Source organism: Aspergillus thermomutatus (assembly GCF_002237265.1).
Source record: "Aspergillus thermomutatus strain HMR AF 39 chromosome Unknown NODE_147, whole genome shotgun sequence".
NCBI classification, from domain to species: Eukaryota; Fungi; Ascomycota; class Eurotiomycetes; order Eurotiales; family Aspergillaceae; genus Aspergillus; species Aspergillus thermomutatus.
This window is the reverse complement of record NW_020798196.1, coordinates 18,039-35,564: the sequence shown is the minus strand read 5'-3', so window position 1 is coordinate 35,564 and position 17,526 is coordinate 18,039. Positions and strand designations below refer to the sequence as shown.

Sequence of the window (17,526 nt, the reverse complement as noted above, 5' to 3'; positions counted from 1 at the left end):
CGGCCTTTCTTTTTTGATCGTTCAACTTTTAAGACACTTGCGCGCCTTTCCTGCAGTTGTCAGGGATCGACCGGTAGTTAACTCCCCGGCACCGTTCTGTTGGGTTCGAGTTCCACTAGCTGCAGCTCCTTTCCACTACGACTTTTCTTTTTTTTGGGGGGGGGCGCCCTTGTACCTCTTCTCCTGTACTATTATTCTGACCGACTCTTTGACTTTGTGATACCATACATTACGCTTTGGACGGTGGTGCGACGTACCATCCACAACACGGCTATCCGGCTTGCCTCGATTACTATCGAGAAACCCTGCCCTACCGTCTGATACTCATCCAGAGACAGGAGGAATATACCCTGGCGAGGTTTATGGTGGCGATGATTGCATCTGTTCCCCAGATGGACTCGATACGATCGCTTCCTCGGAACCGTGATGTCGTTACGCGGCACCCTTCAGCGGAGGATCTGGACGCTGCCCAACAGCTGATATCTTCGGCTCAGGCTGGCCGAGAACACACCGCGGATCGTCATTGGGATGTGAAGGGAAATGCACCTGCTCGGTTCGAAATGGAAACGACAGCGAATGGGTCGGCACATCGTTGGTCTGAACCACAAAGAACTGCTCCTCCAGCCGAGACGACCTCGACATCACCAAAGGCGCAGAAAGACACATCGTTCTTGGGACATTCCTGCAGGTCCGTATATCCTTAAATTCCTCGATCCTGTCTTTTGAAGCTTGTTGTGTTGACTCGCGTTTCTAGTAACTGTGGGACGAAGAGCACTCCTCTATGGCGACGATCACCGACAGGAGCGATGATTTGCAATGCGTGCGGCCTATATTTGAAGGCACGGAACGTGGCTAGGCCGACCAAACGCAATCGGATGGAACCAGGCTCTGAAGCGGGCGCGCAACAAGTTGGTCATGCAAATGGCCAGGCCGAATCGGCTTCTCAGGGACACTGTCAATCTAACTCGGGTGGTGGTTCTTGTCCTGGTGGAGGGAATTGCAATGGGACTGGCGGAGCCGAGGGATGCGATGGTTGCCCTGCCTACAACAACCGAGTGTACAAATCCGCTGCGCGAGGCACGGTTCCCGTCCATTCGTGGAGAGCTACCAATTCAGAATCCGACCGACCTCTTCCAGGAGCCGAAAACGATGCGGTAAAGAATGGTGCACCAGCGGAGGGAGGGAACACGCTGGTCTCCTGTCAAAATTGCGGGACCACTGTGACTCCACTTTGGCGACGGGACGAAAATGGACATCCCATTTGCAATGCTTGTGGTATGTTGAATTCTCCGTCGATGTTGTGATAAGTCAGTATACTGACGTTCGTTGTCTATTAGGACTCTACTACAAATTGCATGGCTGCTACCGACCCACCACGATGAAGAAGTCCATTATCAAACGACGAAAACGTGTCGTGCCTGCCTTGAGAGATCAATCTCCCACTGGGGCTACTTATTCGTCCAACGGTTCATCTGCGTCGCCGGAGGCATCTCCTGCGGTATTGGCTCATGGCCATGATGATCACTACCGATACTTGAGTTCGGATCCAACATTGCAGGCTAGCCATCAGCGGCATTTTGCCATTGCCCCGCCGCCCGTGGATTTCACTCACTTCAGTGCTGCCGGGAGTCTCTCGTTGCCGCATCACCCTCCCCCTCCGAGACTCTTAGAGCCGGAACGGCTGAGCGCACCGAGTCATTCTCCCGTTTCACAGTTCGGTCGTCGTTCTATCTCCCCCAGTTCTTCCGGCAATGCCAAAAAGCGGACTCTTGCGGAGACCGCGTCATCCGCCGAGGCTGCCTCTATCCCGACGACGTTGGAGTCTGGTTCCAATCAACTTCCTCCCATCATGTCAACTGCCAACCCCTCTCCCCCCGCCCGTCTCAGCTCGATTTCCTCTCTTCTTAACCACTCGGGCCTGCAAAACGAATCCCACTTAGACCCGTCGCTCGCTACTCTTAGCCGTCAGCAGCAACACCACCAAGCAGCACCCTTGGCGCCTCATCCGCCGTCGCAGCCGCTGCCCGGCGTATCTGAACTTGAAAGTCTCAAAGAAGACCGCCGAGCGAAACTGCAGCGTGAGGCGGAGGAGATGCGTGAAATGCTCCGAGCTAAAGAGCGAGAGTTGGCGGAATTGGGAGCGTGATAAGCACTCCCTTTGTTATCATCCCGCACGACTTTTCCCTTTTTTTTTTTGTCTTTTCGACCGTTGCTTCTTTTGTTGACGAGATACCATTTCAGTATGTTTCGAACGAGATACACAGGAGTTGTGCGATTCCGGAAAAGCCCATAGTTCACTCTATCTTCACTTTCCTTTTCCTAGGACCTGTCGGAGTAACACAGCAATCACAGCGGAGGCGTTGGTCATTCCATTTGCTCACCCTTCTTCCACTTACCAATTTCATGATCTCGGGTACTTTGGTGTTGTTGTACGGACGAGAGCTCACTGCTCATTCTCTTATTTAGATAGATCTCGGTAATTTCCTCAGAATCTTTATCAAACACATCAAACTGTTTCGTTAGACCCTCCACAGATAACGTATCCAGTCTCCTAATGAACAAAACTTAGTCAACTATTTACTATCCCAATCGATGCGAGATTTTATCAATGATGAATGCGCATCTCCTTGCCCTATATTAAAAGCTACCAGTGTTCAAGCGTATCAATCAATCTCCCAGGTCCACCACGACCTGATGCTCCCCCCCTAGATCCCTACGCACCTTGGTCCCCATATCCTCACTCAACCTGGTAATCTTCCTCTTCACCCAAAGATGATCATCATCATCCGGATCCAACAAAGTCGCCTGGAACCGATCACAACGGGTCGGGAAGATCTCCAATCGATCCAACACTAACCCGAAACTCTCTACGTCGGCCTTATCATCATCCTGCTCCTCCCTCACACAAACCCTCCACACCGCCCCAAGGTCATTCCGATAGTCCTCGTTCAACGCATAATCATCCACGAAGTCTCCACACCCGTAGATGATAAGTTTCCGATGGTACCGCTCGACACCCTGCACATGGTGCGAGGAGTGGCCATGCACAATGTCCACGCCGCACTCGTCGATCAGAAAATGCGCCAGCGAGCGAATCTTCTCGGCGGGCTGCCACGTGTAGTTTGGTCCCCAGTGGACGGAGAAGATCTTGAGGGCGGGTTTCTCGGGCTTGTCGTTGGAGGTTAGTAGGGTCCTCAGGTGGTCTCTTGTTCGTGCCGAGTAGTCGATGAGGTGGAAGTTGGGCACGACGGCCCAGTCGCGGGGGTGGTCCGAGGCCGAGTAGACGTGGACTTGGTATGATCGGCCCGGTCGTTCGTCCTGCGCCTGTCCATGCTGGTGGTGATGATGGGGATCGGCCGCGCCACGCGGCAGGCGCAGCACCGCCGGCCGCCGGCTCTCGTCTGTGGTCTCGCCCACCCCCGCAAACGCAATCTTGAACTCCTTCATCGTCCACACCGTGTCGACTAGTCCCTCCGTGCCGAAATCCAGGGTGTGGTTGTTCGCGAGACTGGCGTAGTCGACGCGGGCTTCGCGCAGTGCGGCTGCGTTCGACGGGTGCATGCGGTAATTGAACGCCTTGCTGGGCCAGGGGTCGTTGGTGGTTGTTGCCGAGGTCTCGAGGTTGATGAGGTTGAGGTCGGCGTCGTGGAAGAGGGGCAGCGCGGAGCCCCAGGGGTCGCGGTGGGTGTAGTTGCTCAGGTAGGGGTAGCGCTCGATGAAGTAGGAGATGACGCGCCGTTCGTGGGCGTTGTCGACGTGCTGGGGCCAGAGTTGGTCGACGAGGCGGCCGAGCATGACGTCGCCGACGAAGTTGAGGGTGAAGGTGCGGAGGGCGCTTGGCATGGTCGATGGGACTTTTTTCGGTCGCGGTGCTGGGTGATAGTGTCTTGAGCGCAAGCTGGATCCTGAGTACATGTTGAGTGCGGTGGTGTCTCTATTGTGCCCGTAGATGGTGGTCAGGTCATCATGACATCGATCTGGCGGGCCGATCCGAAGCCACTCAGATCTGTAGGTCGATTTGACCGTCGAAAATTGACATATATCCATCATTTGAGGGACTTCATAACATGATGACCAGGGATTCAATGCTGCGTGACTGTTGTGCTCTGATATGTAAGCTCATCCGGTATATTGGGGTGATTGATTGACTGAGAGAACCCAGCAGCACAATCGGGTTTCTTCCCCGGATTGCGGTGTCGTCTCAAATTGACAGATAATTTCCATGTTCGGTGAACACACTGAGTGGCGTGCTGTTGGCTGTCAAAGTTGTTGATAGTGCCTGGTAAAGCGCATTGTGGCTGGATTAAGCTCTGGTCTTGCTCTTACTGGAGTTTGATCCATCCAAGGATAATCCCTGCTAGCCCTAAATCAGTTGAAGTGGCACTCGGGTGAGGTACTCCGTACAGCTAATAGACATACCATGATCTCAGATACACGTTAATAATCCATCTTGTAGTGAAGATAGCTTCCTGAATGCTAATACTTAAAAGAAAAGTGAGGAATGGCTTTTGTTTGTAGATCCGGCAATGCAAAGAGACTCTGGGCTCCACACCTTTCATTATGATCGTCATTATAAGAGATAGTCAACGTCCTGGTAGAGACAGGCGATAAAGTGAACAGGGATATATGTACATCGAAGAAATCAGGTTGAGTATAACGAAGGAGATCGGCAAGCATGTGAAAGAAATAAAAAATGAATGAACATCATGGCATAAAGTTATGGATGTAGCACCAGCCGCCGCTCACTCGTCGACTCATCCTGTCGCGAAGTCTCCTGTATCATTTCAGTGATGACCTCAATGCCTCCCACGGATTCTCGTTTCGTGTCGTTCGCTCCAATGTCGATTGTGTATAGACCATAGTCCGGGTCCTGCGAGTAGAGTTGAGTCCTGTGCCGTGACCGGTTTACTGTCATCGTCGGTTGTCCCGTATATCCGTTGTAGCTCTTGGTGGACAGTAGTTTGGGGAAGATGCGGCTGATAAAAGGTCGAAGGAAGGGAAGACAAGCACATATGATGGCGACATTGCATTCAGCCGCGGTCCAGTAGGCGGCACCTACGTTGCTGTCTGTTATAAAGTTAGACATAACTCTGAAATGAACATGACAAGCAGGCTTACATGACGTGTCTGGACTTTGAGCAACTGTTCGTAGACTGGACAAACGGAGGATACTGGTTATAACAACCCTATTCAATGTAAGCAACTGACAGGCCATTCCTTACAGGGCACACTCACAGTAAACCAACAGCAAAGACAGCCATGAGGGCGACTTTCTGCATGCGGGGAAGTTGGAGCTGAGAAAGGAGTGGCATGGGCATGATAAGCAGCGTCAGATCGGTTGCGATGTTCATGGACGCGTTGAAGAACCAGACAGCTTCGAAATTGAGACATGAACCGGGAATGTCGCGGTCCCAGAACCTCGCTACAGGAACGCAATTCACGAATCCGCTGACAATAGCCCATGTCGAGTACATTGCGACAATGCCCATCATGACGTAGCACGCGAATCGGAACCGAAGGCTGGGAAAGATGCGCAGATATTGGAACAGAATGGAGAATTTGCTGAAAGCCAGACTAGCATTGTAGAACGGGATCGCTACCCAGAGTCGCTGTATCAGATGATTGTCAATTACCATATTGACGTACGCATCAGCCTGCCAGCACCCACCTTGAGCTGTTGCTTCAGTGTAGCATCAGAGAGTTTATCAGAATGAATTCCAAGACCGAAATGAACCTCTGTGTGAGAGTTAGATCAGGCTGTCTTTTCCCAGTAAGAGAGACTGCAGGAATGTCTTACGGGCTGCGACCAATGCAAAGTAGACAATGGAAAAGACCTTTCAACGTATCCAGTCAGTGGCGATTTACATACAGAAACCCGAATCCAGACGCATCTTCACTCACCAGGGCCACGACAATCGTATAGTCTTCGGGACCTCTCAGCTTCATCAACCCGATCCGCGCGAATAGTCGCATCGCAACGATTAGAATCGCCAGTCCGGTCAACACGCCTGTTACCACCAACGCCTGTTGTCCTCGTGATCTTCCATCGTCTTCGTCGCGTGATAGTATGAAATGTCGTAACGTCCCGTGCATTTCGGCAGTGTCAAGAGAGTGTGTCGTTTGGATAGTGCGAAAAGAGTATGGTGCGCGATTCGGAAAGTCGTCGACAAGATCAGGCCTTCTTCAAGCCAGACAAGATCAAATCAGATTCCTTGCATAAGTCATATAGCACTTTCACTCGGAAACCCGTCGGATGGTAAGGAACGGCCAGGTCAGTTAGACCCTAGGTGAGAGGAAGGCGTCAAGGCGCATGAGTTTGTTTGCACTCATAAACGAAGTCGATCGAGACATGGCATAGGCTATTATTTATTTTGGTTGCACAACCTCCTAGGCACAGTTTTCCCCACCCACTTGAACCAGAGGCATGGTAGACCCTAAAGACCTCAATAGTGTGTAAGATCACTTCCAAAATTCCAAGCGAACGAGCCGGGAAATGTCTTCCATGTGGTTTGCATTGCCCTGGAAAGTTTTAGTGCTGCTGATCTTTGACCAAGAGTTGCATGGTCTCCACGATCGTCGTGGCATAGTGGGGTGTCTAGCAATTGTGTCATCAGTGAGCTAGCTCAGGGACTCGCACATTCGTCGACTGGCCTCATCTCCGCATGGAAGCGGACATATGGCCCCGTGTTCCTCGGTTCTCAGCGCACATGAGGCAGCACGAGTGCATGACCGCATAGTCGATCAAGGCCTTGTTCTGCCTCAGCGTTATCATGTTATCACGATGGACCAGTGGATTTGCCGCCCTACTTGGACATGGAGTGGGGATGATTCTCGAAGGGGAAAGAGAAACAGGCACACAGGAATATATTGATGTTCGTCAAGAGCAAAACTGTTCTGTCAAGATCTTGGCAATCCTTTGGGTCGGCATAGAATGTGCCACCTAATTGCTTAATTACATGACACCGTTCCTCCATATTAAGGGCATTCTTAATTCTGCCTAGGCCTCTGCTACTGGCTTCCGCATATATTATTTTAAGAACCCAGACGCCTCCACCTGATGGCCACCCAGTGATAACCATTATCCTCTTGAAAAAGTTCTCCTCGAGGTGAGCCTGTCGATCATCGCTAGACCATGGATCTTCGTCGGCATTGACATTTTGGCACATGTCCTCCGAAGTGGATCAGAAACAGTTTTATTAGTGCCACAGACAAATGTGGGACTTCTAAACTCGACATCAGCACAAGAGCAATCTTGGCACATTCGATCCCTGACTTGACCATGATCAGTAAGGGCAATGAGAGCATCAAGCTTCGACTCATTCATGTCAATAACAGACCTACAGGCGATGGTAGAGGCATTCTGAACTAGAATATGGCAGTGGGTCTTGCGGCATTTAAGTACAAATGGATCAATATGACCTGCAGTGATCGACAACCGGACTCTGATAGCGCCTTTCGGCGTCTTGGGCTCTTGGCACTTTGGGAGAAGAAGAAAATCATCGTCACCGAGACGAGCCAGGTTGTGGTCAGTTCACTGTCGTTGCTTGATCATGCTCCAGTGCCGATAGAAGGGGACCAAAATGTCTCAGACGGATCCCAGACATGGCGGAAGGAAGTGATTTGTCGTCTATCTACTTGGTAGACCATGCGATGACAGTTACTCTGGCATGAGAGACACTGTCATGATCGGAACCAGGTCTTCCAATTACCACCTTGTAGGAAGCGTAATATGGCTGCCCGTGCTTGCTGCGATCAAAGGACATTGAACAGCTTTAACTTATGCGACCACCAATACGCACTTGCAAGTTGGTCGATCACTGATATCTCGTAGAGCAATAATAGGGGTGTCGGTATCTCAAGACACTTGAATTCCCGGTCTGAGTCTGTAGACCGAACGATAACGGCGAGGTCAGATCGTATGTAGACACTGACGGTTTACAATGGCGTTATCTGAATCCGGGGACCTGGAAAGAAAGTTCCAAAGTGACCTTGCCCGCTCGCTCTTGTCCGATCATCGAGCCTGTTCCGTGTCCAGCGGCCTGTCAGGTTCGAATAGTTGGATAAAGCCTGCAAGTTCCAGGGGCAAGAAATAGCGTTGAGATCGAAGCACTATTGAACTCTATCGAGGATTCAGCAACAGATCGGGAAATCCACCACTCAAAGATCGACATGGATTGTTAATCTCGGTGATAATGTAGATAGAGTGGCGATTATTGTTGGGGAAGGCCATTACTCGGTACCTTGACTTCACAGGAGGGTGCGCATGGCGGGTTGAGGTAAAGCTACTCCGTAGATACTCGAGAAGAGAATGCATGCCTCAACGGCAAGAAGTAATGATTCAGACAATTCTGTGGTAAATTTTAATGGCTTTGGCAATGTCAACCTGTTGATCATCGCTGGCCTCTCACTAAGGAAGGTTAACAGAAAGAACTACCTCAAGCCCACAGCTGGCTGCCGAAGAGTTCTGCCTACAGGGTCTTGCCTTGCTGTTGATCATGTGCTCCAACCAACTGACTGACGGCAAAGTTCAAGCCTTGAGTTCTTTTGAACATGCAGAGTCCGTTGTCACGAAATATGAAATAAAATGTTAGAGATCATTCATTCCTCGTCACTGAAGGTTAGATGATGGCATTCACTATGCTTTATATGCCTAAGATCACAAGACTGACCGAATCTAGCAAGAGCTGGCAAGATGAAACCCCACACAGCTTGTTTCATCTTCATCTTTTTCGTACTCGAAGAATTGCTTCAAGGTGCCTGTCATCCACGAATTTCTGAGCTGAGACGCATAGTTGGATAATGAGTTCGGACAGACTCTGTGGGTCAAGGTTTTGACCCCCTTGTAGCAAGGTGCTTCGTAGGAACTGCTAAGCCAGAGCAGATTGGCGCTGTCTAACATGGTGTGTCCCTGTTGGTCTGTGACGGGTATCAGACAAGAGTCCCATCGTGGAGCCATGCTGATTTGATCAGGTCTGGTCAGTCTTGGTCAAATAATGGTCGAGCATCGCATTCGGGAAGCACGTTTTTGACCTAGAGGAGCGAGGGCCGATATCAGAAATTGGCAATGAAAAAACCTCGGAGGCAGCTAATCCCTTGACATCGTGCTCATCTGTTTGTTCTATTTATTTGACTCCCGTTAGAATCCACTTCACAGTCAGCCGGTTGTCAGATTTTTGATTTTTCTTCGTCGAGATGAGGGTGGGAGATGTGTTAGACCATCGCACAGAGAATTGTACGAGATCGAAGAAGAAAGCAGCGAAAGAGCAAATCATGTGCTCAAAATCCTCAAATTTGGCCATCGACCAATCTGAGTCCCAGCAGAGAAAGACTCTAGGATACGAGGGAGATATTGCTCGAAGCTCAAATACTTCATTGCGATGCGAATCATGATCAAGCTCATACTCTCCTTGTACATATCTTAGTCGGCATTTAGAATTGATCGCCATCATTCTGCGTCATGGACATGTCTCTGATCCTCTTCTGAAGATGCTGTGCTGGAAGACATCCATGACATGACAACAATGTCGGAGCGAAGTCCGATCGGCCAAACCTTCAGCCGACAGACAACCGGCGGAAAACCTAAGGCATCAAACAGCCCCGCCAATCAATCAGTTTCCCCGCACATGATGCGATGGCCGACTTTCGGCCTGTTATCTGGACGAAGAGTCATAATACGGGGCTCTGTCCTTCTCCTATCTTCCTCCTACTGCTTGATCTCTAGGCTTCCTGCAGGCTAAAATTTATTTATGAAGCACCTCAGCAAATCAATAACCTTCCTCCGATCATATACTTCTCTCTCCGCATTCACCCCTTCGGCTAGAACGAACATTTTCACCACTGCGTCTCAGACAAGTCTTATAAAACGCACAATGGCAACGGCAATGGCAAAGCGCCTTGAAGGCAAGACAATCGTTATTACTGGCGCATCATCCGGGATCGGTAGGAGCACCGCTAAGGAGTTTGCGCGGACCTCACCGAAGTCCCTGAAGCTTATCGTGACTGCACGACGACTCGACTCTCTGAAGCAGCTGGCCGAGGAGATCAAGGAGGAGGTCGGCGATGGTGTCAAGGTACTGCCGGTGAAGTTGGACGTCAGCAACCCTGAAGAGGTCAAGAACTTTGTCCCATCCCTTCCGGCTGAGTTCCAGGACATTGATGTCCTGGTCAACAATGCGTAAGTCATTCCAATTGCTCGGTTTTGCGCTGCTTAGGGGTGGGATACTAAACAGGAAACAGTGGCCTCGTCAAGGGTGTAGCCAAGGCCCCCGAAATCGACCCTGAGGATATCAACATCATGTTCTCCACCAACGTCACTGGATTGATCAACATGACCCAAGCCATTCTTCCCATCTTCAAGAAGCGCACTGATGGTGGCCGCGGAGACATTATCAACATTGGCAGTATCGCCGGCCGCGAACCCTACCCTGGTGGTAGTATCTACTGTTCTACAAAGGCCGCGGTCAAGTCGTTCACCGATGCCTTGAGAAAGGAGCTTATTGATACAAGAATCCGCATCATCGAGATTGATCCTGGTCAAGTCGAGACGGTAAGCTGCCTCTCTCTAGAAGATAAGTCCAAGCTAACACTCAGCCTACTGCAGGAATTCTCAGTTGTGCGGTTCTATGGTGACAAGGCCAAGGCCGATGCAGTCTATGCGTACGACTATCCCACTGCATACGGGAGAGCTGAGCTAACATCTATCAGTGGATGCGAACCCCTTACACCGGATGACATTGCTGAAGTCATCGTCTTTGCTGCGGGTCGGCGAGAAAATGTAGTAATTGCCGACACTTTGATTTTCCCAAGTCATCAGGTGGGTTTTCTCCTTCATACGCCTCCTGTTTTGGATGTCTGGTTGCTGTAGGATACAACTGACATATCCAATTTAGGCATCTCCTGGCCATATGTATCGCAAGAACTAGAGCAAACGAGGGTTAGACAAACATTTTAGAGGGAGATACCTACTGGCTTCATAGGCCATCAATGCAATGAAGATAGACAGCACATTATATACAGCCATGTACATCACAGGTTCAATTTCATACCGTCAGAAAAAGAACTCGGCGGAATAGCACCAACCGCGACCATTACTTGTTCAATTAGTAGTGTTATTCTCTATTCATCCTTGACCCATAACAAGCGTTCTCAAACCCAGTCCCTAAAACAGGGATGAGCTCGAATCTCGGCTCCGTGGACACAAGAACAGCCCTGTACCATGGTACATTCCTAATCTAGAAGCCCATAGAACAAACCCACATGTCCGGAAAACCCACAGCTCTAGGTATCATTTGGCGACGTCTGACGTCTGTAGCCTATTTTTAAATGTCACAATTCACGGACCAACAGCTATTATGGTATAAGTCCCGCCGACGACCACGGATACCCTCAACCCTGACTCAAGAACCAGCAGATTGGAGCGAAAGTACATTTACCCTTTTGGGACATGCAGGTTTGTCCATCGGCTTGTTTCGAGTGGGATACTCATATCACCTTGCTCAGGACTCGTGCCTCGACAGACTACCAATAGTAAAGTGGCGGCGTCGTTCGTGGATTTAGGTATATCGGGCCGAGTTATATGCCAGATCTCCCAGACTACCCTGGTCTATCGGTCCATAATCTGGGTCAACGAGAATTGGAGGGTGAGATGAAAAGGTGCTGCTGCTTCACTGATGATGTCATATTGACTTTCTCGTAAGCTTCAAAAAGGCGATCGAGCAAAACTTGAGTCTCGTGGTGCGCAGATGGCGCGGATTGCTTTGCCGGTTACTTAACAGTCTTGAAGAAGTACTAGTGGGATAACCGCAGTAAAGTATTTCAAAATGTCTTGCTGATTTGAACTTCCTGCTTTGGCCAGCACGATGAATGGTTCAGGTTGGGCTTCTTCTGGTCATTGATATGCCCGAAGCGCAGGCCAGTAAGGGCACACTGGTGAGAATTGGAGAACGCAAAGGTAGAACTGTATGAACGCAAGGAACCCACTTAAGAAGTATTCGAGAATGTGACAGCTTGAATCAATTAGCATATACAGTGATTTACCTGGAAACTGGCAATCAACTCAGGGATGGAGAGGTTCGTTTGTTGGACAGTGGATGATTCTGCACCGTAAAATAATGACCTTGCCGGAACACTGAACGGTCCTCGTTGCTTACTAGAAGCTTTCGAAATGCGTTCTTCAATACAATCGCAGTCTTGCAATGCAGTACCGACCTGTCGGCAATTGAACAGGCATGGTTCAGGCCCTTGAGACAGGACCCAGTTGCTGACTATCATGGCTTGCCAGTTGACAATTTATTTAATTTTTCTTGCTCTACCTAGTGGAGAGTCAGAAATATGAGTTAAGGGAGGAGTATTGAACATACATAGTTGAGCGTCAAGCATTTCCTTGCTGTAGCACAAGGATGGGCAGAATGGTGCTGTTAAACAATGGCCTGCAGTTGTCCCAGCATGTCTTCTCGAAGCACACCTCACCATCCTCAAAACTCTGAAAACTTGTATAGATTGCTGCAGACTATTGGCGGAGTAAAATATAACCAATTATCATAATGGAAAAGATGCGGGTGATAACTGCTTTGCTACTACGTATATCCGGGCATTTGAAAGATATTTTGCCAAGCAGAGGCTCGACGAGGAAGAGCTTGTTATTCAAGAATCAGGCAATCTATTGTATGCAACACATGGATATCATCCTCAAAGATGAGTGGCTCGACCAGAACTGTTGTAAGGAGGGAACCTGAGGTCTCCCGTAATGAAGCGGTGGAGCTCCTATCTTATCCTCACAAACTCTGAAAGCAAAGGCCACGCACAGCGTTTGCCAAGCGATTCAATTTCCAGATGCTGTACCTAAACTGAGGATCATCCCTACTGGGAACCATTATTAGGCATTTCGACCTGCCTTAGTCCATTGTTCATACTGGGCAGTTTGACTTGCAAAATTTTGGCATATCATCGGACATATGTAGGTGTGCCTGGAGTGCATGGATCAATTGCTCTATGGCGATGGCATCTGTGCATTTGCAGTCTGAATTGGTCGAGAGGAGGGGTAATTTCTTGGAGATCAGCATCTGCCACTGCTCTTCCAAGGTGACTTGTCCCATATCGGCCATTGATACAACAGCGCAAAAAATAGGCACCTAGGAGACTTCATGAGTGGTAAACTCCAAACAGCGACTTTAAGGTATCAATGCTACGATCATTGATCGATCTAGAAGAATTAGCTTGCCTTGGGTTGGTACTACAAAGTATGTCGTTACCAGGCACGTCAGTGAAGTTAAACTCCCGAGTTCCCAATTTAGAATGATCGACTTGCTGACATTGGGTTGAATGCGCAATGATGCAACGATATGCGAGCTGTTGAGAGTGATGCTGACCTTGAAGCAAGTAAAGGAACTCCGCTTTGATTGTGGAGGACTTCTTTGTAGCGTCAAATTGCTGGATGTCTGTTTTCACAACCACATGATGTGAGATTGACCCTTACTTGATTCGCAGTGCCGTGGTGAGATGTCCTCTGATGCCGCTCGATAAATGATCAGAAAGAAGTCACCTCACGGTCCTATGATCCCACCTCTTATCACCGGAGTCCAAGGTGTGGACAGTCAGACCACGGACCCAAGCAAGCATATCCGTAGCGAATGAGCAATGTGCCTGTGGGAAGTGGAGGCGTGGGGAAAACTCTTCCCAAGACATTGGACTGCCTTCTTATTATGATTGGTTTGATTGGCTTGCTCGTCCTGTAGATTGGGGGCTTGCGACTAAAAGACTAGCCGCGAACCGATTTAAATTGAACTGTGTTAAATCAGGGACACGAAGTCGTGAAACACACCAGAACTTGCATAGAAATCTATGTTGTAACTTGTTGCACTGTGGACTGTAGCGCCCAAGGTTAAGGCTGAGTTTGACGGTTTCCTGGAAAGACTTGGGAACGCGGATCTCGATTCGCTGGTTTTCAATCTTGAGATTTTGCCTGTCCTGAGAGAAATTTTTAGATGTCTAAGACCTAGGTCAGGTACCTTACTTTCGGCAGCAGCAGACGCAACCAATTAAGCAACTGAGTGCTAATTGCCGACAATTGTTTTTCCTCTTCCGTGATTTCTTTGCTGTAACTAAACGGTCCGTTCCAGATTCGCGTCCTCCACTCAATATTCTCGATGGTATCGACGAAACGATCTCGAGGTCATTGATTCGCTTCATTTGGTGATCATTCCGGCAGGAGTAGTTCACGGACCACGGGCGGGAGAAAGCCAAACGAATTCAACGGCTGGACAATTGCATTATTATTGATTGGTGTGGCTGTTGATCCTTCGTTGTAGGGCTTATGAACGCCGTATTCTTAGAACAGACGACCTATGGTGATCTGGTAAATGATGAGGAGAAATTGCTTTCCTCACTTATCTGCTTCTTAGCCTGTATCTAGGTAAGTAGGAGGCATCGGACCTAGGCTAGATAGTTAGTCTGAACGGTTATATTATTGAGTCGATTAGCACTCGACAAATGAGAAGAATATCCATTATTCGTTGATGAAGATTAGATGGCTGCGGATAAGTTGATAGCAGTAAGTGTACTGATGGGGAAATCCAGATTTCGATTGCTCTCTTTTGCGCTGTCATCGAACACTTCATCATCTGCAACGTCTTTTTGACGGCTCCATCAAGATGCTGTGGGGGATTTTCACTTGCTGGCAAGTTGATAATTGCAATTGAGTTCCTATCCATCACAACGATACGGAGAAGTAGGAGTGGCTTGTTTGCGACTTCAGCAAACTGCTGTACTGTAGTATGCTGATTGCTACTGTGGGAACTAAGGTACTCAAGGTACCTTAGGTACCTTACTCCATACGTCGTTACAGACACGACCAGCCCACTTATTACCACGCTTCATCCCTCTGGATGACCCAGATTCGACCAAATCAACCCCTTTAAAGAGACACCAGTTGTTGTTGTTATGGTTATTGTTATTGTTATTAATATACAGATATTTATTATTATTGTTGAGTTCAAATTAATATTAGTAGTGCTATTATGATCCATTAATTTGAAGGCCCATTTGCTAGATACTTCCAACCTCCATCACTAGTCACCCAATCCTCTTCCTGCTCTCACTCACACCTTTACAGGATCAGGGCCTAAAAAAAAAGGTACGGGGTCACACTCGCAGTCTCTCATTTCTTTTCTTTTTTTTTTTCTGTGATTTTTATTCCCTTTTCCTTCGTATCCTTTCTAATAGTATTCACAATTCACCAGAACAATTTTTGACTTCCATTGCGGATTTCTGGATTCCTTCTTTTCTGGAACTTCCTCCCCTATCTTATCCCCACATCTTTCTGCTCACCTAAACTCCCCTTGAAATCGCCCTCTCCAAATCTCCACCCATCTTCCTTCTAAGCCCACACGGAGCACTTTTCTTCTAAGAAAGTTCATCATCATCACCATCTCGACTCTGTTTGAGTACGGAGTAGAGGGAAACACCGCTTAGAGACTCTAGTAACATCTCCGTTCGGAAAGCGGGAGCGCGCAAACTGGTTCGCATCTCCCATTCCCTCCCGTTCTGTGCTGCAGTGGGCAGACTGCCACAAAACCACCCCCTAATCCTCTTAAACCACCCTCTCTCCCACCCCCCTGTTGGCGTCTTTAAGCTTGGCTTAGTCGCTACTCCGTACTAGAGTACTAGACCCGCCGCTGCTGTGGATTGTTCTCTAGGCGCCTTTTCGTTCTGCGCGGAACTCCCGACAAGCTGGGTCCCGACTCTTGACCCTTCTGCAAAAGAAACTTGTGCTGCTGCTCTTTCGACCCGCTGACACTGCTGCTGTTGGGATAGCTTCGATCATTGCTCTCTTTTTCCCCTTCCATACTATCCAGGTATCCTCAGCCTAGAATTCGCCGTGATGGCTTCAAAGGTACGCCGATCCTTCGAAAACCCTGTTCCCTTGTGTCACTCGCCGCCTGCCCCTTTTCCCTCTCAACATCACCGCATCGCCTCCATCCCTGCGTATCTCGCCTCGACCAGCCACAGGTTCCCACGACATGATATGTATCAGAAATAACTGACAACCTTTCAATTGCAGTTTCTTAGAGAGTACAAGCTAGTTGTTGTCGGTGGTGGTGGTGTCGGAAAGTCATGCTTAACAATTCAACTGATTCAGAGTCACTTCGTGGACGAATACGACCCAACAATTGAAGGTGGGTGGCTTCTTTTGCGCAGTCAATGACAAAATTGAGTGCTTATCATTTTTTTCCCTACCGTATAGACTCGTATCGCAAGCAGTGTGTCATCGACGATGAGGTCGCTTTGTTGGATGTCTTAGATACTGCAGGACAGGAGGAGTACTCGGCGATGCGTGAACAGTACATGCGAACTGGCGAAGGCTTCCTCCTAGTCTACTCGATCACATCTCGACAATCCTTCGAAGAGATTATGACTTTCCAACAACAAATCCTGCGAGTGAAAGACAAGGACTACTTCCCTATCATCGTGGTCGGTAACAAGTGCGATTTGGAGAAGGAAAGAGCTGTTTCCCAACAAGGTAGGCGACCCTCCGAAGCAGCTTTTTCTCTCATTCAATCTCGGCAATATGCTGATTAGGCCATCTGCTTTACAGAGGGCGAGGCTCTGGCCAAGCAATTCGGTTGCAAGTTCATTGAGACGTCGGCGAAATCCCGCATCAACGTTGAGAACGCTTTCTACGACCTCGTTCGCGAAATTCGTCGTTACAACAAGGAGATGTCGTCATATCCATCCGGTTCTGGTGCCGCAGGCACACGTGCCCCAGAAGGCAAGATGGATGTGAGTGAGCCAGGCGACAACGCCGGCTGCTGTGGAAAATGCATTATTATGTAATTGGGTCGGCGTTGGATATCAAAGGTTATCAGGCGCGCAAGTCAATATAAAAGGAAGGAAGTCACCAAATCCGACTTGCAAGGAAGAGTGAGAAAGAAAGAAAGAGAGAGAGAGAGCTTTGCTTGGCTTCAGGAGATGAAAGCCAAGACTGCGTTGTGGCCATGCATCTGCATCTGTGACTTTTCGTACTATACAAGGCTCGCTATCAGGTGATGTCTGCTCTCAGCATGAGGTTGTCACCGTCTCCATGACCGTTCGATTCCCCCTTTGTTTCTCTGTTTAGTCTTTTTGGAAAGATTGTTCTCTTGATGAATACCCAGTCCCTTGGCACTTGGCACAATGAGGGATGAACCTGTCAATAGATTGTGCATTTATGTAGGTACATGCTATTGTCATGGTTCACATCTTGGTACTCACTCGCGCAGCATCGCCATTTCTTTTGTTCTCTTGTCTTATGTGACCATCAGGGCGTCACTGTCTCTTCCTTGTCCTATCTTCATTACCTATTCCTATTCCATCTCATCTCTCCTCAATTTCCCCTGGCGCTCTATCTCATCCTAATTTTAACCATATGCAGCGAACATCGCCTTTTCTCAGAGACTTCTTCAGGAGAACCACGCTTTTCATCCCTCTTTTTCTTGCTTTGCAGCCCCCGTGATTCTACATGCGTGCTCCTTCTCTCTCTTATCTTCCCTG

At 48.9% G+C, this 17,526-nt stretch overlaps 4 protein-coding genes across 4 annotated transcripts; 2 read left to right on the top strand and 2 right to left on the bottom strand.

The window, feature by feature from the left end:
- Nucleotides 1-371: 371 nt before the first annotated feature.
- Nucleotides 372-2,146, top strand: sreA (siderophore transcription factor SreA; the record flags this gene model as incomplete). The annotated part of the gene is made up of 3 exons (XM_026758033.1): nt 372-688; nt 755-1,275; nt 1,338-2,146. 3 exons carry the CDS (start codon nt 372-374, stop codon nt 2,144-2,146), a joined length of 1,647 nt encoding a protein of 548 aa, XP_026612975.1.
- A 521-nt stretch (nt 2,147-2,667) lies between these two features.
- On the bottom strand, nt 2,668-3,843 carry CDV56_104241 (CapA family protein; the record flags this gene model as incomplete). Its single annotated transcript, XM_026757860.1, has 1 exon — nt 2,668-3,843. One exon carries the CDS (start codon nt 3,841-3,843, stop codon nt 2,668-2,670), a length of 1,176 nt encoding a protein of 391 aa, XP_026612974.1.
- An 874-nt stretch (nt 3,844-4,717) lies between these two features.
- On the bottom strand, nt 4,718-6,093 carry CDV56_104016 (PTH11-like integral membrane protein; the record flags this gene model as incomplete). Its single annotated transcript, XM_026757635.1, has 6 exons — nt 4,718-5,067; nt 5,119-5,186; nt 5,236-5,596; nt 5,647-5,736; nt 5,798-5,834; nt 5,902-6,093. The coding sequence occupies 6 exons, from the start codon at nt 6,091-6,093 to the stop codon at nt 4,718-4,720; spliced, it is 1,098 nt and encodes a 365-aa protein (XP_026612973.1).
- Nucleotides 6,094-9,869: 3,776 nt separating this feature from the next.
- Nucleotides 9,870-16,830, top strand: CDV56_102859 (uncharacterized protein; the record flags this gene model as incomplete). The annotated part of the gene is made up of 7 exons (XM_026756478.1): nt 9,870-10,174; nt 10,237-10,546; nt 10,601-10,656; nt 10,705-10,813; nt 16,058-16,172; nt 16,241-16,516; nt 16,592-16,830. 7 exons carry the CDS (start codon nt 9,870-9,872, stop codon nt 16,828-16,830), a joined length of 1,410 nt encoding a protein of 469 aa, XP_026612972.1.
- Nucleotides 16,831-17,526: the final 696 nt, after the last annotated feature.